General features: G+C 41.8%; 1 protein-coding gene across 1 annotated transcript; it reads left to right on the plus strand.

Moving 5' to 3' along the window:
* Positions 1-829: 829 nt before the first annotated feature.
* On the plus strand, positions 830-7019 carry LOC308368449 (protein shisa-like-1a; the record flags this gene model as incomplete). The annotated part of the gene is made up of 3 exons (XM_080842619.1): positions 830-896; positions 4159-4372; positions 6665-7019. 3 exons carry the CDS (start codon positions 830-832, stop codon positions 7017-7019), a joined length of 636 nt encoding a protein of 211 aa, XP_080698745.1.
* Positions 7020-22229: the final 15210 nt, after the last annotated feature.

Raw genomic sequence — 22229 nt, forward strand, 5'->3', positions numbered from 1 at the left:
AAGATTTATAGAGGATGTGTTCCTTTTGCACAGCTGCTCTCAGAGATAATGATCACAGCTACTTTGTAAAAACCAAAAATAGTCTCTGCTAAGCTCCATGCTGCCTCTGATAGTTTGTGAAACTTCGACAGAATGCTAATTCCCTTGTTGGAATCAAGTATCACTCACATCTGCGTTTCATCAACACCAACCACGGAACACGCACAGCAAGGTGTACACAAAACAATTACTAGTAAGAGATTCAGTTGCAAATTACTTACCGAGTGATGTAACACTGGCACAGTTAAATCTAAACTGTGGAACGTTATACAGACGAAGTGCTTACTATACAGAGCAATACTACGGATTAGACAGTCAAATCCCAAAAGCAAGTGATGGTTTGTGTTTTGCCATACATATCACTGAGCTCAAAACTGCTTCAATATCTGACATGCTATTTTCACCACAGCACATGGGAGGTGTCCTTTTGGGGCGGCCTTTATCACTGACAGACATGACTATGTGATATCATTGTCTATGAATGTTAGATGGATGGAGCAGCTTATGAAATCCTATCCCCCAGTCATAGTCTGTGGGATGAATGTTAAGCCGAACTGATTCCTGAAGTGAGATATGCGCACTGCACACACACCATCCACCATACATCACAATGTTAATTGTGTGCAATGCTTGCTGCATTCGTGACCTTTGACCTCTGTTGTTGTTGAAGGTAGACTGACGTCTCACTACAGCAGTCATGGGTGGAGCCAAGCAGAGGTAGAGCATGATGTTGGAGTTCAGCTAAAGCAGCCCAGCTCTTCATCCTCCGCTGCTGTGTGGGGAAAAGAAGATGACTATCACCAGCCAGCAGTCTTTCAATGTCCTGGTTGTCATCTTTCTTCTGCTGTGTACTGCAGGTGAGCTCAGAGTTTGTGTAGCACACACACACTCACACACACACAGACAGACAGACAGACAGACAGACAGACAGACAGACAGACAGACAGACAGACAGACAGACAGACAGACAGACACACACACACACACACACATACACACACAGACACACACACACACATAGACAGACACACACACACACACACACACACACACACACACACACACACACACACACACACACACACACACACACACACAAACACACACACACACAAGCACACACATCCACTGAATTCACACAATCTCCCAATCTCCCATTTGGTGTTTAACCGTCTCTGCCCTGCAGCACACTGGCTGCAGTTTTTGCTAGGTGCATTCTGAGTCACTGTCATCGTTACACACTACAGGTCAGGATGAACATTTACCAGAGTCCTCATCATGATGTTCCTTCGGTTGCCATGCAGTATATCAACACATTCCAATGACGGCGTATCACGAGAAACTATTTCAGTTTCATAAAGTAGTCTTCTGTTTAGATCAAGTGACGTAGAGCCAGTTTGCGAATTTAAAAGGCTGTTTGAACTGAACACTGATCAGTTCGGAAAGCCAGTAAGGTGCTTCCTCCAAAAAAGGAGAGGAAATGCAGCGGGTAGGTAAGTGCCTGGCTTTATTTTGTAACTACAGTAGTAGCACTTAACTTTTCCAGGAATTCTGCCCAGTGCACTCAGGCTGTGGAGATGGGGAGGAGTAAATATCACAAAGTAAAACACGGACTCTCAATTATTTATGCTTGTGATGATTCAGGAGATACTTTGCTTAAAAGCCCAACATCCCCTTGGAAAGGGGGGAAGGAAGGACATACAGGCAGTGAGGTACTATAGCAAGTGCATCAGCCTGAAATATACTGTTACTTTGTTTAGAAGCACTTTGGTTGTTGTTCATATGTTGTTCATATGGTATCTAAACAGTAGCATTCATGTTGAATCTGGCTGATTTAAAGTTAAACCTACTAATACACAGATCATCAGACTGATGCATTGCTGTTATCAGTGTTGTCATTCGATTAATGTGAAACAGTGTAAAACATACATCTTGAATTGCTTTAAAAATGCCCCACAGGGCTGATTCCTTCAGAAAAACTAATCGTTACCTCAGAGATGGGACCTAAAATCCCCCCAAAGCTAGACTGGTTTATAGTTATGCCATAGTCAAAACAAGCTCAAATCCTTTCCCAGAGAGACATGCCAAATATCTGGCTCTAAAATCCCTTCTTCCCAAGGGGAGGTTATGCCCTTAGCATTTCCCGACATAAATATTTAATATTATGTTTAATATGTTCCCATTGTAATACAGAAGACATTACATCATTATTCAGTAAATTATTTTAATTGAAAACGGCATTACAGTGCTATCCCACCACAAATGTAATGATGGGTATCCTATTGTGTCCCACTGGTTTACAGATTGTAAAGTGGATGCAGGCCCTGAATGTAAACTGAAGTTTTAATAGTGTTCTGAAACTAGACAATCGCTAACTCAAGACATCAACATAGAAGCAACAGGAGCGCTCCTGCTCTTAAGGAAACAGCTGTGTTTTATTTAAACACTTGAGATGGGTCTTTGCCCTTCTCTCTCTGTTTCCTTCTACTTTTACTTGCTCTGCTGAATAATGCTCGATGAATAATGTAAGATTCTTTTGATTGTAGCACATTATCAGCACCTGCGCATTACATTATTAATCTCACCGTGCATCACAGCAACCGTTTCAACCCTCGGTCTTTGATAGAGGTATTTGATATTGATAGATATGTAGATGCTTTGTTGTAATACATATGCATCATTGTTTTTAGAGTACACTCATCCTGTTGCCCATTTAACCTCATGTGAGAGCCCGTAAACGAAAGAAAACACCTGGTGTCGTGTTGTTAGTAATCAGTGTCTCGACCCTCCAGAGTTGCATAGCATTGACTTCAGTAGCTGCTTTATGCACTGGCTCTCTTTATTGAACAGGGTTTGAAAACCCACTCCATTGAGTGAGTGAGTGATGCTCGGGGCTTCCGGCTCCTGCTGCATCCTCTTGTCTGACCTGCGTCTCCCCCATGTTCTCATCTAAATGCTAATGACAGCCTGTCCCTCTCGCTGTGCCGGATCCGCCGCCCCAGAAGAAGCAGACAAGCTAATTGTGCGTAAGCAGGCGAAGGCGCCCACAGATTAGACTCTTATCGGGATTCTATTGGTGAGGCATAACAGCAAGAAGAGCCGGGGTGTTACCGAATGTTCTTTATGATGGTGTGCTGCTCTGTCTCAAAACATGCTGACGAATTTTGTCAGCCATGAGCCAAAGGAGAACGGAAGAAGCAACCACACTGTAACTTTTGAATGTTTTTGTTTTGCTGTTTTGCTGAATGCTGTAAAGCCAGCTTGCCCTGTCCATCAACTCCACCAGGTGGTCTCTATTGTGGATAAATTGAGGACAGACGCGATGCTCAGCATCCATGCTGAAGTCTCATATAAGCATAGTGACATTAGAACCTACTGGTCTTTCAAACACTCAGTCTTGTCAAAATTCATTGTGGGCTCTTGCCATCAACGGAAATGTGATTATTCCCTTTCAACAATCTCGCAGGAAGCATTATGTTCTCAGTGATCCCATTGTCTTAGTTCAGTGAAAGGCCAATCAGATTAGAAGAAGAACGCAGGAAAGAGAGAGAGCTTTTCTATTTACGTCATTAGTAATCAACTGAATGCGTTTGTCTTCTTTGATGTTCTTTCTTATCGCTCCTGATACGTTGTGAAAGGGTGCCAGTGGTTTTGTCACCTAGCAGCAGCTAGCAGTGACGTCTTTGTCAGTCTGTGTCATTCACACACATTCAGATCCATTTCCTTGGTTCATTTCACTGACAGATTTGTAATTGCTGATCATCTCCAGGCGTCTGGTCTGCCAAGTGGTTTTCACACGGCTTCAATCAATGTGGAGTAATCTCTTCCATCATTTCATCATATCATGAGGTTCCTGCAAGATGATTGTGCCAAGAGGCATGTCTATGGTGGTTAGATGAGCCTTGAACACAAATTGTAAGATATTCAAATAAAACAGAAGACATTTTAAGCATTTATTCAAGCCTACGTATTTGGCCCATTCATTTTTTGGAGCTGTATAGAAATGTGTTGTGCAGTTGTGAAGTGATAATCCTAGTAAAACTGAACCTCATGCATGACCAGTTAAAGAGACTATGTCATATTTTAATGTAGGCTATGTGTTATCTTCACTTCCCCTAGCCCTGTCGGCACATTTCCGTGTGTGTGAGCCGTACAGCGACCACAAGGGGCGTTACCACTTCGGCTTCCAATGCCCGCGTCTCTCCGACAACAAGACCTACATGTTCTGCTGTTACCATAACAACACGGCTTTCAAGTATTGCTGCAATGATACGGAGTTCCAACACATCATGCAAGTTAACTTGACAACCACCCCAGATGGTTATTCTCACAAGTGAGTGTCAACTAAAAACAGTGAAAATAAATAAAAAAAAGACAACAAAGAGCTTTACTGCCTCCAACATCATGATGAATGCTTTTTTGTTTTTACCTGTATAATGTTTCGGTCCTACTTTATTTTTAACCCCACAGATTTAAACATGGCATTTGCTTACAATGATAATGCCGTGCGACAACTTAAACGGGGAGAAGTTCATAAGCCTTCCCAGTAATTGTGCCATATGAATAAAGTACTTCTACAAGGCACTGATCCGTGAAGGAATTGAACAGTTGATCCCTTAGGTTTCAACCCGCTCAGGGCAGCATAACATTTGCTCCAATAGACACATGTTGAGCAGAGCTGCGGTGAAGCAGGGCGAAGCCCCTGGCAGAAACACATGCACATCGACCCACACTAATGGACTCGGTGGCCAACCACGCTGCCCTTAAGCATTAAGCCAGTGTCCCGCTAAGCCTGCCGGGGAGCTGATGCTCTCTCTCGAGTGCGTTCAGCAGGCCTGCGCCTGTGATATTTACCACTGGCCTCAGGTCAAATCGCCCATGTAGTCACATCGACTCAGCTCAGTGGTGTCACAGACAGTCCACACGCTAGAGCTCAAGCTAATACACTGCACTTATTTATAGTTCAAACTCATTTTCAGGTGTCAGGTATACTTCCTCAGAATGCCCAGTATTATGACTGATTCTAATTGACCGTGAAACATTTGACCAGCTCATTTACTCAATTCAGTTGAATGCCAGCTGCAAAGTGATTTCATTTGACCTCAGTAAAGTGCTTACAATCTGTATTGTAGATCCTACGTAGATTCACGAAGCATAACTCGGCCTTGAGAATTTTTTCATTTCCCACCAAAAAAAAAATCAATGAACGGGCCATTTCATGCTGATCAGTCACAATTATTTACGGCATCCTTGAGGCACGACAGAACACGTACACATACACACACACACACACACACATCTCATAGGAAGGCATTTGTTTCTGCCTAGTAGAATCCCTCGAGGTATAATCAGTCTTCTTACTGCTCTAAGTGTTTTTTTCATCTTACTGCTCTAAGTGTTTTTTTCCTAAACTAGCCTACTTGACATTCATTCAGGAGCTGTCTCTGAAGGCTTGCTTAATGAAGCCATTGACCTTAAGTCACTGAAGTTACCATATTTTAGTTCAAACACTCAGGGACAAACAGTGGGTCCCCTGAAGCACAGAGGAGTGCTCCATAGAACTAGAACAATTAAGTGTTCTCATACCCAGAGCCATGTTCCTATGACAACACATCCTCCCTCTTGTAGCCTTGAAAACATAAACAATTTGAACATTTGCGATGCTCTTATACTGGATTAGATACAGATACTCTTACATATCATTGTCCTCGTGTCTGTTTTGCAACAGTTGACATTTTCACTAGAGAACTACAAAATTCCCCTCAACTCTACAGCCTCTTGGTTAGTAAAAGTCAACGACAAGGCAGAGTAGGTGTTATGTAAGGGATAATGTATAGAACGCAGGTCATTGTCGGGAAAATAAGCCCCGACAGGGCGAACAGCACCCCGATGCGAAGCGGAGGGGTGTTGCTTCACCGTGAAGGGGCTTATTTTCCCGACAATGACCGGCGTTCTATACATTATCCCGCTTATTATACGGCTAAAACTAAAAAAATAACTTAACACAGTGTGTCTTTTTACAATGTATTTGTTTTTGTTACTATACGTAGTGTTAAAAAGCAGAGAAATAGTTCGCCAAAGACGTTGAACTTCAAAGACAGTTGAACATTCTTTAGAACACAGCTGCTCAACCGTCCGCTGAAACTCCCTTGATAAGTTACCGTACTACTTGCGGAGTGCTACGAAAGATGTGAATCAGAGGCAAAAAGGCCACTTTCCTTGACAGCGGTCATTAAGTGCATAGCAACGGTCAGTTATCGGAAAATAGTTGACCGCAGAACGTTGGGAAGCCCCATTCAAGTGAATGGAGCATTCTACAGCATTAAGAAGAGCCGTGTAATAAGGGTTGAGTAGGTGTTCCCCATTGCTCATTGTCTCTGGGATTTATCTCCGGGCTCATACAATTTAGAAATGATTTAATTAATTCTAATAATGGACTGAGTAATAAACAAAGAAATTGAGAATGAAGAATTATTTTGAACAATTGACTTTAACATTTACTGCTAAATGACTAGTTCCCCTGTCGTATCTCTTTATTGGTAATGGTTATATTTTACAGGGAAGGATTTAGTAAAATAGGAAAGCAGAATCATGTAAACTCTGTTATCTCCCCTCCCTCCCACAGCAATTACACAGCCCTGATTGGCGTGTGGATCTACGGCTTCTTCGTCATGGTGCTGCTGGCTCTGGACTTCCTGTACTACTCAGCAATGAACTACGAGCTGTGCCGGGTCTACCTGGAGAGGTGGGGGCTGGGTGGCCACTGGCTCCGGCACGCCAGGAGCCAGTGGAAGAGTCAAGCGCAGGAGGAGAGCGGGCCTCAGACCCTGGTCCCTCAGACCCTGGTCCTGACCCAGTCCACAGCCCCGGGCCTCAGCGCAGGGACGGGCACAGGTCCTTACTCCCACCCGAGACACAACCCCAGAGGAGACTCCCAGAGCCCCACGCTGCTCCCCCTGCACACAGCGGACGCCTGGTGAGTCAGCTAGCGCCTTACAGCTCTCTCACAATTATGACATCTGCCAGCCGCTGTACACAGCGCAGAGACTCAGCCAAACGAGCTTCCTCAGAGAGACCTGCCAGTCAGCAGAGGAACGGCAGGCAGATACAAATACAGGTTTGTAAATAGGGCAGTCTAGCAGCTGACAGTTGAGGGGCCATGGTTGTTTTTACGTGGCACTGATGATCCGATCCATTGATCGACTGACAGTTTAGCCTTGGATCCAAACCATGTGTACTTGAAGGAGGCTAACTTTGAAAACAGCCTGAGACCACTAAAAATACTTCCAAATATTTGCCCTAGATTACATTGTTTTGGAGCTTGTCTAAACTTTTCCAAGGCACAGAAATGGGTCCTTTTTTTTCTATGTTAAGTATCTTAAAAAGGTAACTGGCCTGTTTTTGTTTGTCTAAAAATAAAGATGGAGGGTAGTGATGTGGCGAGAATAGGATCTCACTACACATTTTCTTTCAATCAGAAGACCAGAGGCAGGATGTAGAAATCTGGAGGTTTATTATTGTAATCAATAAGCTACAATAAGGAGATGGTCCATGGATTAGCTCGATCTCATTGTATGAATGGTCTGCAGGCCATTTTAAGGCCTGTCAATTGTGGGGTGTGTTCTATCTGGTTGTCTGCCAAAACCAATCAGAAATAACTATTCCCTCTTCTCTAACTCCTCTGAAACCTCCTAGGTGTGTGTGTGTGTGTCGTGACAGGCACCCCCCGGGACCCCCTCCTTTCTTGGAATGTGCCTGTGTAGTAACTTTATTGCTCCCTCTAACATCAGTGAATCCTTTCTAAGGCTAAGTTACTATTTCCCCCTAGTCTGTCTTTCCTTAGTGAGACTTTCATACAGATGAGTTAATCCATGTTCATCTAAACATAAAATAGATCCTACATATCCCCCCTATGTGTCTAATTGACACACAAAATATTTTATGATATCATAGAAAGTACACACTATCAATACACTTGCAGAAATAAAAGCCCATCCTAACGTCTACACAGCAAAAACCCAATAGCTAACCTTATTTTAAACATCTGTAAATTTAAACTATCAATACGTGTTCATACGAAATTCCATTACACTCCAATATAACATATTATTTTTCCTCCAGATTAACACTCGTTCAACAATTATAAAAGACCATCGGGTCAGTCCCGAATGGTTAAGGCACATAATATGGTGTACAACATGTGAAAGCATATAAAAAGAAAAAACATAGATCTTGTGACAACACATACTTATACTTCAATAACTTTTCTAAGAGGCATATAACTGTCTGTATCCCGTATCTTACAGACACACTTAGAATATAGTACCGTTATATTTGTAAATCTTTAATTTTCTAAAACACTTCAAAAATCATTATAGCAATAAAATGCAATCATCCCCAAGCAATATTTCCCGGAGAGGTCTTCATACGCAGAACGGCAACTACTCTAACAATACCGAACCCCCCTATGTATACAACATATGTGATCCCATTATATAAAACTACAGCGCACTAACCACCATCCCATCAGTCTATGAATTGTCCAGTGTATGCATTCAGTGTATATTGTATAACTACCGGTGTGCGAAGTCTTCAGCTTCTGTAAGCCGTCGAAGGGCAGAGGTTATGGCTGAGTTTTCACTCACGACCATCCCGCTGGCAAGGCAGGGCCAGCACTTAACCCTGACGCGTTATTTGTTTTTTAATTTTTAATCCAGGATTTATGTGGTCTGGTCACCCAGTTCCCACACATCACCGTTGGAGTCAGGTTTGCCTCCTGACCCATCTTGTTCTGAGCTGCACAATACCTGTAACAGTCCTTATCTTTTGCACATGACATTGTTAAACCAACTTTATTATCGTCCAAATAATCAAACATCACAATCATTTAAGTGAACCTAGAGGCTATTGCCCTTACTGCAAGGAAATTAAAACAGGGAAGACCACAACACACCACTGCTATGACCATGTTATGTGCTGCATCAGTTCCCTTCCCCCAATGATAAAAAGCATCCATTCACTGCAGCATTTCCATGACCTAACAGCACCTCGCCCAGGTCGAGCTGCTGCAACAGAATGCTCCCCATTTTAACCCTGATACTATAAATTGAGGTAGTCCCACCACCTTGTATTCCTGAAATTTTACAAAAAGTTAGTACAATATTACACATTAGAACCTTGACTTCTCACCACCATTGGCTGGAAGCTCTTTTTGTTTAAAACCTTCACCTATACCCAGTCTCCTGACTGGACCAGTCCATATGCGTCCACCTGTGTATATGTAATCTCAAAAAAATTAGAATCAACAGATACACATCATTTTCACACGCCTTCTAAACATGCTCTTAAAGTGTGTTATATAATCGCCAACATTTGCAGTATGTTTATTTCATGCTTCTCATAAATTCTTTATTGTTATGCTAAAATCATTGCTGTAATGCTAAAAATATAATAATGTCACATATTAAAAATATACTTACCCTCTCTCAGTTTTGGTCCTGTCCTCAGACATTCCTCAATCCATCATATGAATCCATTCATATCTCCAATACCTTTTCATATCTATGTAGTACATAACTACCTATACAATTACACCTTCCGTTGTAAAATATTACCCAAAAGTTTTATCGGTACTCCTTTTCTCTGATTATAGATGCTACAAACATAGCATTATACAAATTTTATTTTCCAAAACTTCCCATAAATAAAATGACCAAAAACCCATAAATCTAATTTTCTGTAACCTCCCCCCTTACACACTTAAAACTAAAAGTGTGTGCACATAAACAAGGCAGATAACATGTATGGAATTACCATGTGGCCACAATAGTAAGTCCATAATTTACCAAGCCTGCATTTTAACCCACTTTGAAATACGCTTGGTCTATTCCCCTGACCTAATGTCATCACATATATATACACAATATCATTTACTACTAAGCTTGACTATAACTGAATTACTGAGGACACTGTTTTGCAAGACATCCTGCACACGTGGCTTATCAAAGCATAGTGTAGTCACATAATAATAACAAAAGGACTTATACTGGTGTTCACAATCTGTATACTACATCAACCCTACTCATACCAAGGTTTATCACTAGTAAACTTAAACCTAACAGGGCATGGCATTCCTTCCTCATGCCCATCACACACTGAAAGTACAATTATTCGTAGTATACCTTCCTTTGATACCATTTCTGTTCCTCAGCCAAAATCACTTATCGTAGATATTACAGCCAAGCCTGTAAGAGACATTTAAAACCACATATTTACATACACTTTTGAGTAGTTAACACATAACCAAAACAATTCCTCATGCAGATCTTTAAATATAAGCCATTTGACTCCATACTCAAACTGGCCTTCTTCTAAGTTTCACTGACGCATGCACAGGGGAACCCCTTTTCTGTCATTCTTCACCCAACTCTATAACTAAGAACACTGATAAGAGAAACTCTCCATACTCTACTCTTTTTCTTCTTCTCTCTTTTGCCACTGTATCTATCTGTTTTAACATGTCTATCTTTAAAAATATAAATGCATATCCGGTTAAATCTGTTAGTGTTGGTGTTGAGCATAATCTAATCTTTTAAACCCTCAACAATCCTAACAATATCTATATAACATATTGTTGCTATAGTCACTATTAAAATGTATAATTTACCCTTAACCTGTGTATTTCTGGTGTAACAACAGTCTGAAGGACCATATTATCACCTGCAGCGTAGTTCTCTATCAGCTTGGTTTAATAACATATGTGGTGTGGGAAGTGCTTGAAGAATCATGGTGAGGCGTGGTGTCTGATTAGTCAAAGAAAATCCATCTGAGGTACACTCAATTTTAACTCCCATACGGCAAAACACATAGTGCCCTAACAGATTAATAAGAGTATGAATTTAAATCAATATAGGCATCCTTACTTTCTTCCCACTCACTTCAATTGACACTAGAGCTGTTAAATTCCCCAAGCCGCTTTAAAACTGCATACCCCCGTACAGGGAAACTAGACCCCCGGTTTCACCCATTCATGGCTGAGCTTTTCCTCGTCCTACCACATTGTACCTCTAGGTGCACATTCTTGAGAAAAGTCCTTGTTGTGTGTGAGGTCATGTCGGAGGCCTTTTAACCTGCCACCTCCCTTCACCCCCTCTCCCTCTGCCTTTTCCTCTGAATTTCATCTGAGGAGGCCCTTTCCTCTGAGGGTTGCTGCCACTGTTGAGATGGCTGTGTCCAGTTCGATTGTTCATAGGCTGAGGGTGCCATAAACCTGTTGGGGAGGGGGTTTCTGTGGGGGATATTGAGCAGACACTGGTCCAGTCCCAGACCCAGTGCAGGGGCTTGAGCTGCCTCTCAGCTGTCCCTTTCACATAGTCCAGTTCGGTTTGAATTCAGATCTTAGGCTTAGATCCAAGCAAGATGTTTTCTTTCCATCTCACTCTCCAGACGAGTTATATTGGAGCACTTTCTTGCAAAATGGGTAGTCCTAGAGGTCAGCCCAGCCACAACTTGATGTCCCCAAAGTTGCTAATTTGTATGTGTGCAGACCTTTCTTTTATCCTTTCTATCTACACTTCCCTCAAAACCTATTTTCTATTCAGCTGTTATAAAGCATTGTTTTGCTTTTTCTGATTCTTCCCCTGAGTTACTGCCTCTCTGTCCTTACTCTATTCTTGAATTCTCTCAACACTTTCCCTAATGGACTTTGTGCTGTCCCTTTCACTGCTGTTTTAAACCTTAATGGGAGCACTAGTGTTAGCAAATCTGGCTGTGGACCTTTGTCCTTTTCCACCTCACTACTAAAATTACCCAAAAGTGCATCAATTACTCTTTATTTTAAGTTGCACTGTTTTCTTGTCTTGATTTCCACTACGTGTCCCCTTTTCTGGACTGATTCTGACACCCAGACATGTCCACGCCTCATCCTGCATTCTCCTCAAACTTCTTAATTGCCTTATCATTGTATCAAACATCTCATGTCCTAATCCTACTTTCCTAACTTTAATCAGTGAAACCTGCCCTCTTATTGCTTGTGTTACATGATCATTCAATTCAGTATACCTTCTCTCTATCTCACCCCAAAATGACATTCCTCCTTGGGACCCCTGTGCCCGTCCATCGTCTAATTCTGTCAATACTATGTCAACCCCCATGACCTTGTCTCCAGACCTCTCTCTTGCCTCTTTTTCCAGCCTTGTCTTTGTCTCTCGTTTCTGACAAACCCTCTTCCGGTCATCTCTTAATAAATAACCATAATTCTTTTCACCTTCCTGTGTCTTTTCTGCCAAACATTGGTGGGGATGGAGTCCCCTCTGACCTCACCTCCTCTCCACTGTTTACATTTTCAACATCTTTATGACTGGCATAGTCGCCAGATGGCTCTGCGGATCGCTTTCTCAGTGTTGGAACCCTGACCTCACAAACATCTGCTGGTGATATCTCAATACTTATCTCCCCTTCTAACTAGTGTCAGTGATACTCCAAAATGTTTCTCTTCTCCCCAGCTTTATCTTTAGATAGTTTCATGAATATACACTAACAATTTCAATATAATTTCAAAGTTAACCATTACGTGAAAACTCATATTAATTGAAAATAACACAATCTCAAACAAAGTTAATCTTTCGTAAAAACCTTGTCTAATGCCTACTGTTCACATTCACCATCCCAATAAGGTTTACCTTACGTGAAAACCTGTCTCAAACCAAGTTACTCTGTCGTAACAACTTGTCTGTAACTAATTGATATCATGCGGCTATAATTCCTTAGTTTTACCATTACACAATTTTATTCCAAGAAGGTTGGCCTGACGTGAGAACCTACATGAAATAAAACATTCTGTGTACTTATAATTCCTAACACCCGCAACCACAAAATCATAGAAAAGTTATCTCTTCTCCTTCATACGAACGTGTGTGAATGCACAAAGGCCACAGTCCTCTGTTACTCCTGAGCTAATAGCCCCCACCTTTGTGCTTCTCTGTCCCTGTCTTCCTAGTCCAAACTATCAACAAGGTTTTCTTAACAATCAATCACAATGGTTTGTTTAAAAGTCAAAGTTACTTGTTAACAATGTCACGTCTTATAATCAAACTACAACACTCCGGGCAATGTCACTCAGTAATTTTGCACTATTCCCAAATCAAATTCTCATATCATCACACAACTTCCCTACTAATCTAAACAATTTCCAAAAACAATGTCCTGCAACTTTTTCACTTTCAACAATTAAACTCCTACTTTGTAACTTTCTTACATATGCTCCACACAAAGAAATCTCCTCTTTATCTATGTTTGTCCGAAAGCATGTATTTTCCAATTAATTATTCCATCAAACCATTTCCAAACCTTTTCAATCTCCTAACTTACTTTAACACACAAGAACAACGGTAATCAAGTAATTCACAATTCATGCAATGAAACAACGTTTTGCTCGTATCTTTCTTTGCCAGTCACAACTTATCCAATAGTAAACCTTTCACGTCTGCTTTTCACGCACTATGTAAAAATTGAAGAATCAATATGAATGTTTTGAATTGATTGTGTCTTGCATATGTCAGAGATTTCTCATTCATTCATTTACCCAGCATCCACATCAAACTAGAAGCATTTAGAATAACTAGAAATCTCAAAATGAAACTTCTTATAATTCACTGAACTTTTTATCAGGAATGTAAACAATCCTTCAGTGAATTTATAATGCTCCTTATTAATCACTGCAATTATTAGGTACTTTAATTTTCACGACCTGCAGTGATATCACAGAATTTTCAATCAATCACTCTCTTTCACTCATATACCTTGTGTGTTCTCCACCTCTCAGCTATTGGATGTAATCAACCTCTTTCAGTTTAAGTGTTTCACAGATCAAATATCACAATACTTCACAAAGCTTATATTTCCTGAAAAATAAAACAAGTTCAGCATATCCCACATCAACCAATGATTTTGACCAACAAATCCACTTTTCTCCAGCTTACGCACCCACACAATTACTGATTACCAATATCAGTATTTGATAACAGACCAAACATTAATCACAACTCAATGAGTCATTTTACAGGTCCTCTAATGCTTAAGAGAAACTTTCACTCAACAAACTCCACAAGTGGCCCACAGACTCACTTATACATAAAACAAAAACTCCACAAGTGGCCCACAGACTCACTTATACATAAAACAAAAACTCCACAAGTGGCCCACAGACTCACTTATACATAAAACAAAAACTCCACAAGTGGCCCACAGACTCACTTATACATAAAACAAAAACTCCACAAGTGGCCCACAGACTCACTTATACATAAAACAAAAACTTGCACAGATGAGTTGTACTTCCCCTCTGAACAATCAGACAATTCTCAATTTGTCTACCAATTTCCTATTGGATTCCGGATCCGCTATTCCACATAAATATAAAACAAAAACCTTCCTGCATAAATAGTTCCTTAATACATGCAAATATAATTCCCATGCAAAAATGATTACCCAACAGTTTCTTACCACAGATCTGCAAACTGGTTCTATTTTAACCTGAACAGTTTTACCACAGACCTGCAAACTGGCACTATTTTAACCTAAACAGTTTTACCACAGGCCTGCAAACTGGCACTATTTTAAACCCAAATAAAACCCTTTTTCCTAATACACTCCAGATCTACACATACAGCCTCTGGCGAGTTCTTGCCTGAAGGACTTTTGTCCGGCTTCTCTCGTGCCGAGTATTCTAATTGACTCATTCAACCAGACTAATATTAAAACGTGCTTACCATTTTTTTAAGAAAGGTGCTTTCTGGTTGAATTCATCAATCGGTCTACTCGCACCCCGGAGCTCGGTCCTTTTCAGTTCCCTTCTTGGTCGGCCAATTATGATGTGGCGAGAATAGGATCTCACTACACATTTTCTTTCAATCAGAAGACCAGAGGCAGGATGTAGAAATCTGGAGGTTTATTATTGTAATCAATAAGCTACAATAAGGAGATGGTCCATGGATTAGCTCGATCTCATTGTATGAATGGTCTGCAGGCCATTTTAAGGCCTGTCAATTGTGGGGTGTGTTCTATCTGGTTGTCTGCCAAAACCAATCAGAAATAACTATTCCCTCTTCTCTAACTCCTCTGAAACCTCCTAGGTGTGTGTGTGTGTGTCGTGACAGGCACCCCCCGGGACCCCCTCCTTTCTTGGAATGTGCCTGTGTAGTAACTTTATTGCTCCCTCTAACATCAGTGAATCCTTTCTAAGGCTAAGTTACTATTTCCCCCTAGTCTGTCTTTCCTTAGTGAGACTTTCATACAGATGAGTTAATCCATGTTCATCTAAACATAAAATAGATCCTACAGTAGCATTTCTGTCAGAACTGCGTTGATCACCCATTGTTACATGGCGGTCCTAAATTAACTTGCCAGTAGACCAAACATGTTATTTTCCCAATGTACAAAACCTTTGTTTCAAAGCAAATTGTCTCAGACACTCCAGGCAGGCTTCATACCTCGATATTTAGACACTTCATAGAAGATTGAAAAGGAGATTAGGCTATATTAGAGATGTCACTGGGGTCTATCGTGTGCTTCATGAAGTCATGGGTTTTTCCTCTCCTCTCCTCACCTGTTCACCTCTGCTACGAACGTGACACTGTTGCTAAGTTATGGTTGCAGAGAACTATGACAGCCCAACGCCCACTGGCAAGGTGAACAATCTTAGCATCATTAGCTTAGGCTTCAACCTTCATGTCTGCCCTTCTTATCAATAATGCCACTTGTTTCATTTCCTCATACATACTGTAGACTTAATCTAAAACATGGTGAGTTGTTGAAAACATATGCATACACACATCTTACATGTGCATATGAATATACACATACCATTCATAAACATACACTCTGTGCCTCTCTATGCCTACACATACACTTTATTTACTCTATTTTGCTCTCACAGACACCTGCACAATTCACACATTCACAAAGAACAGTAGTGTTAGAAATGTAGTAGTAGCAATGAGCTGTCATTTGTAAAAAAAAAAAAAATCTCTATAAGAGACTCTTTGCATATTTTATATTATAGTACAAATTAAATGTATATGATATGAAAACTCAGAGTGTACACCATTTGGAATCACAAAAATTGTCAGATTTGTACCTCTGGCATATAAAGAATACATCAGATATGCCTTCTGAATGCAAAGACAGTGTGTGACCGAACATCTGTCAGCCCTGTCAGTCCCCCACCATAATATGAGATCCCTCAAGTGAGATGTGCCAAAAGGATCATCATTTCAAGCATAATATACTTATTTGAAATAATAAGTTATTTCTGATTCTCTAACACGACACAGAGTGTTGTATATTTCCATCTCAGACGCTCGCTCGGTAGGGGTTGCCCAGCCGGACACTGCGGAGAACTACAGGCTGTTCCTGGCTGCCAGACAGCTCGACTGGAGGTCTATGATATATTAATGAGAATAGAGAGTTGACAAATGGGCCTGAGATTCTGGCTGGACAGAGGAAGTGGGGAGAGTCCCAGCGCGGATGAGAGGGCTCAGGTTGTACTGCTGACTCCTGAAGGCCTCCTCCCACTCACTGGATACGCCTAATTAAGCTGGCCTGTGCCTGCGGCGGAGCCTCGTTAGCTGTCCACAGAGTGCCGTCAAGCTTCCTGTCAATCCCCTGAGGGTCAAACAGCTGACGTAACAAAGGCACTTTCTTCCGCGAGGGTAGCAACATACCAGGAGGGGAAAATGTGACGTTGGCATTAAATGTATATTTAAAGATATGCAACCTTAACGGAAACCCAAACTGCCACAATCAGTAAACGTTTGGGCAGACATGTCCGTAAGGTCAGCTAAAAAAAAAGCGAGTTAGCTTAAAACTATACCTCTGAGACAATTTTCACATTTTATGGGCATCTGCCCTTAAGGAGAATCGGAGCTACTTCAGACAAACAATGCGTCACCAGATGGCCCCGTGTCAAATTGTCTGGTGGAAGTTATTTAAGAAGCACGGACGCCTGTCCCCTGAGAGGAGTGCACTGAGAATAGAGATCACTCTCGCCGAGGAACATCTGCTAAAATGCAAAGAGATAGAAGCAGAGGCCGGGCCCATAAAGAAGGGCCGTTTGTGAAAAAGCATCCAAGCGTAGGCTACCCTCCTTGGAGTGTTATCTGCAGAGAAGGGGGACAGGATGGGAGGATTACATTTTACAGTTCTCATTTTTTGCATGGCCAGTGTCAACTTTGCAATCTTTATCCTACCTTAAATTCAGGTTCTCCGTATTCTCATTTGTAGGGTGGACTTCAAACACATTTATCTAGCGCAGGGTTGAATTGCCATGAGGTTTTGTCCTGGCATACTAAAAAGGAACATTTTTGGACTGCATTCAATTTGCTTTGGCCGCCCACATTTCACTTTGGAATCAGATCCGTGTATTTCAGTTGAGCCCCCATTTCAAGTAAGTGGGGGTATACGCTAGCCTGACGATGTCACACTCATAATTCTTGTCAGAATTTGATTCTGATACTGCTCCATTGGGCTGTGATTATAGGGCGTGTATCAGCTGTAGACCATCGGGGCCAGCTGATACAATAAACTTTTATCGGATCCCGTACGAAGCTCGGCGAAAACATCTTTTCGATCGACAAATGCCATGATCACGTTTCTCTGCTCCTCTTTCAAAATTAATGCGCTGTCAATGTCTTCTAAAACAGACTCCAATCTCCACATTTCAGCTCTCCAGCGGCATCCATGTTTGTTGAAAACGCTTCAAACCAAGCACTCTTTGGTGACGTGATTGATTACGTTAAGGTTGATTTTCTGTCCATCATCGTATAAAGCCCATCCTGACAATTTGATTGGCTGTCTAGTTTTTGGTCGGGCATAATTTCTCCCCAAACGGAGCGATGCTAGACTGAACTTCCAGACCTCAAAGGTGTGGGCCGGGCTAAGTTCGGTCTGGCATCCAGGCTAGGCGTGCTCTCTGAAGGTAGGTATTTTGACAACATGTCTTTAATTTCTAATACCCAATACATTTCAATGCATAGCTGGGAGGAGGGGGGAGACTTTTTTTCTAGAAATTATCATACACAGGGGACTATTCAGCAGCCCTTTCCACAACAGTAAACACAGCTGTTCCTGGAATCCCACAACATATTGCTCTAAAGCATTTTCCTTTGAATTATTTAACAGTCTGTCCTTTCCAGAGACAGGCCCAGTAACTGGTGAGAGTTGGGGGCTTGAGGGGTTCAGGGATGCAGGCCACATTCTCTTCTGCCTCATGCTAGCCCAGGGCTAAAACTCCCATCACTCCCATGGCAAGGGGTTGCACATGGCAGACAGACACTTGGGGGATGACCTGGATAAAGCGCAGGCTTTGCTAGGGAACACTCCGCTATTCTGAGAGCAGCTCGCTGACCCACTGAGGGTTCCTGTTGAACTTTCCCCCACCACAGCAAAGCCGTGTGAGAACAGAAGTACAACTCCAGTGACGGAATTGTTTTTGCAGAGAGGACGGGCCCATCACTTTGTTTTACAGTCTCCAAGTGAAGTGTGTTAAATAACATGAATACCTCCCAAAGCAGTTTCAGGCGGGACGATGGACATGTTGATGGCGAGAGTTGCGAGTCGAATGCAATCTCGTTTGTAATTGGCCGAGGGCCCGGCCCACTTTGGACGCGATCCCAGCCCAGTGCAGCATCACCCGTTGGGTGGCACTTCATCACAGGTCAGCCAAGGACTCCTGTTAGCCGAGAGATGGCAAATGACACGGCATCTGTCACAATACTCATCCAGCCCTGTGGGGATGCGGCTAATGGTATGGCTATTACCTGGTCAAACAGCAGTTTGTGTTCATCTGGCCACTCCAACGCTACGCTAGCCCTGTTTGCCAGCATCACGCCAATGGGTCTCCTCTATCATTTAGGACACGCCACAAATGTCAGCGTCTCCTGACATTTACAGAGACCCCTAGTTGATTGCCCCTGATGAACTGCCATTCCCGGCTTGGCGTTGAATTGACCCTGTCACACTTTACGTCGTGTTTCTATTAAAATATATAACATTTTACCTGTACATATCTGTGCAGGAATAGCGAAGCTCTCACAGCACAATGTTCCTGCTGTTAATTGACAGTAATTTGCGGCTGAGAGCCCAGGTGGTCAGTGGCTCAGTCGGGCATTGGCTAAAATGTGTGTGACTGGGTTTTGGAATCGGGTGACATTTATGATGTCCTTTACACCAGAGTGGCTGCCAGAATAACTAGGAGACGCAATCTAATGCTCTCAAAGGAAAGGGCAGAGCTCCAGGTGTCCACGCTGAAAAACCCTCTGGGCTCTTATTTCGTGGATGGGCAACTGGCAACGAGCAGAGCCATGAGCAGAGTCTGCTGTGCATGAATTAAAGTTCATTTAATAATTTGGCAAAGTCATTTTGCTTATTTAATACCATTGGCAAGATCCTAAGCACAAACATGGACCCTTCATTTCCCTTTCATTAAATTAGGGCCCTTTGTGTTACATGTCATAGGGGGAATAAAGGCTTGTTCCTGCGGCTATTATATCTACCCTCGAACTTTACAAGTCATTTTTCTGATTAGTGCATATTTTAAAAGAATATTATGACACACAGACGAATTGTTGAAGGTTTTCATCAGTGGAAGAGGGGAATTGTACTTTATGTACATTAATATATTGTTCTCATGTACTCATTAGTCATGCTAATTATTTGTGCAAACAAATGTGTGCTTGTTATATCATACATAGGTCTATATGGTGTAGATGTTCACGCTGAATCGGTGCTGCTGAAACCGTCACGGTTGACGGCATATCTTGTAGTAATCAAATTCTGAAATTAGTGTGGTCTATCTTGTCTGTGGCCAATTTAGGGAGTAACACACTCCACATTTTCAGCTCATTACGAGCAGTGATCTGCTAAAATGTTGGTCAATGGAAGAAGAAGCCTGAGCCTGATCTGAATCTGCATTAAACGAGTCAAGAATGCCCAAAATATCTGTGATCATGATGTTGTCTGTCTGGTTTGTCCTTATCACTCAGATCTTGCAGTACGCTTCACCTCACCACCTTCATGTTCTATCTTCTCACAGACTGAAGCCATGGGGTACCATCTATTGCTCAGCAACAGAGAGCAGTATGGGAAAAAATAAAGGTCAGGTGGACCCTGGACTCCTTTTCTCCATTCCACAAGACCTCTGTAAATCAGAAGAAAGTATGGAGACGGTGGCAATATGGACATGAAGAAGGACAGCTCTCCGGTGGGAAAAAGAGGACAGTAAACGCTGTCCCTTCTACCATTACAGGCCCCCTGATCTACTTCTCATGTCTCACAACCCTTCGATGACTGCTGTTTGTGTCCCTGGAGATGGAGTTGGCCCGGTTCCTGGACCACTGACGATGTGTTTGTATTGTTTGCACTGCTGTATGACCTACTAAGGTTTAGAGTCAATAGCTATGTAGCTGTAGGGGTAACCATGGATTCTTTGTATTATTGTCGACTAGTCAGGGAATTTTATGAAAGGCAAATACTTACAATGTGTGTGGAGTTTTGTTTTGTTTTGTTTTGTTTTGAACCACTATTGATAACCTTTGGAGGCTAGTTGTCTTTCTTGGGTAGAGAGAACCATACTTTATTCATGGTGTACCCATGTGTTTGAGAGCACTCTTTTGTTACTGTGTTTGAGGGGAAACATAGTCATGAAACACACAGACAGGCCAGTTTCAGAATTGTCATAAAACACATGATCGTCAAAAAATACATTTTACTACTGAACATTTGTATCATGCCTTGTTAAGTGTCAAGAGGTTTGTAGACATAATATTACTCCATGTCACACTGCCACCAAAGCAAGAAATGTAAGCACATTCACTTTAATCAGAACAAGGGTAATTATACTGCTGAGAATGTGTATCCTTTGTTTGCACAGACATAATATGGCAAAACGTGTTGGTAAACAACTGAGAGCACAACCAAGAAGTGTTTGTGACCTGTTGCTATGGAAATAAACTATTGAGTTAATCAGAACCATTTTGATTTGACATACTGAATGATTGCACTATTGCCTCACAAGTGTCTAGGTGTTGTTTAGTATTCACTTCTAACATTGAAACATGTATGGTACATTTCTCATCCTTTCATCACCAGATCACAAGAGATTATCACCAGTGATTTATCGCAGAGTTCACGGAAAGCAGGCTCATATAATTGTATTATTTCAATATGAACAGGAAATACAAAAATAGTCAACACTGACAGATGATGTATCATTCAGGTGATGAAGCCTGGGAAAAAGGGATTTTAACACCTTGTCCTACATAACCGTATTTGTTTTATTTGACACAAACAATCAAAACTACAAATCATGTAGCCGAATAGAAAAAATCTGTCAGAGCTGTAACACTAATTCACCATGCAATCACTCCTGCTTACTCGCTGTCTTTGTGCTTGTTACAGGCTTAGAGATAGCACTGAGTGTAGAGCTAAGCTCGAGAACAAAGACAGAGCATCTCTTGTCAGTGATGGCTTTTGCAGGGGCAACTCTGCGAAAGAAAAGACTACTGTGGCATCAGAGAGGTGCTGAAGAGAGTGCTAGAGGGATCCTTCCATAGAAGGGGTCAAGAAGCATTTCACCACTGTTGTGTGTGTGGGTTTTGGTGTGTGTTGTGTGTGTGTGTGTGTGTGTGTGTGTGTGTGTGTGTGTGTGTGTGTGTGTGTGTGTGTGTGTGTGTGTGTGTGTGTGTGTGTGTGTGTGTGTGTGTGTGTGTGTGTGTGTGTGTCTGTGAAGACACAGGAAAAGGAAAGAATGAAATGTGATTTGAGAATTGAGGATTTTAACATCTGAATCTAATGCAGGAATACCGCATCTGTGTGTGCGTCTGTATGTTACGGTGAAGTAGACTGTTGGTGTGGTGATGTTGGGATGTTTTGTAATAGTTTAGGAAGTGTCGTAATTTCCCTATTTTCACTAGCAATACGATACAAACATTTTCTCTGGAGATTGACCAGTTGATTGATCGTTGAGTATAAATTAACAGATGGCAATTAGTCGAGTAGTGTAAGTCAGGTCAGTGTCACATTGTAAGACATGGTCTGTGTCCTCCCTGTCTCACACCATATGGCTGAAATGAGCACTGGCAAAATGTCAAATACAAAGTGGATTGATATGCGCATTGTATATCGACCCATCCTCC

The sequence above is a fragment of the Sprattus sprattus genome (assembly GCF_963457725.1).
Source record: "Sprattus sprattus genome assembly, chromosome: 7".
In the NCBI taxonomy this organism is placed as follows: domain Eukaryota; kingdom Metazoa; phylum Chordata; class Actinopteri; order Clupeiformes; family Clupeidae; genus Sprattus; species Sprattus sprattus.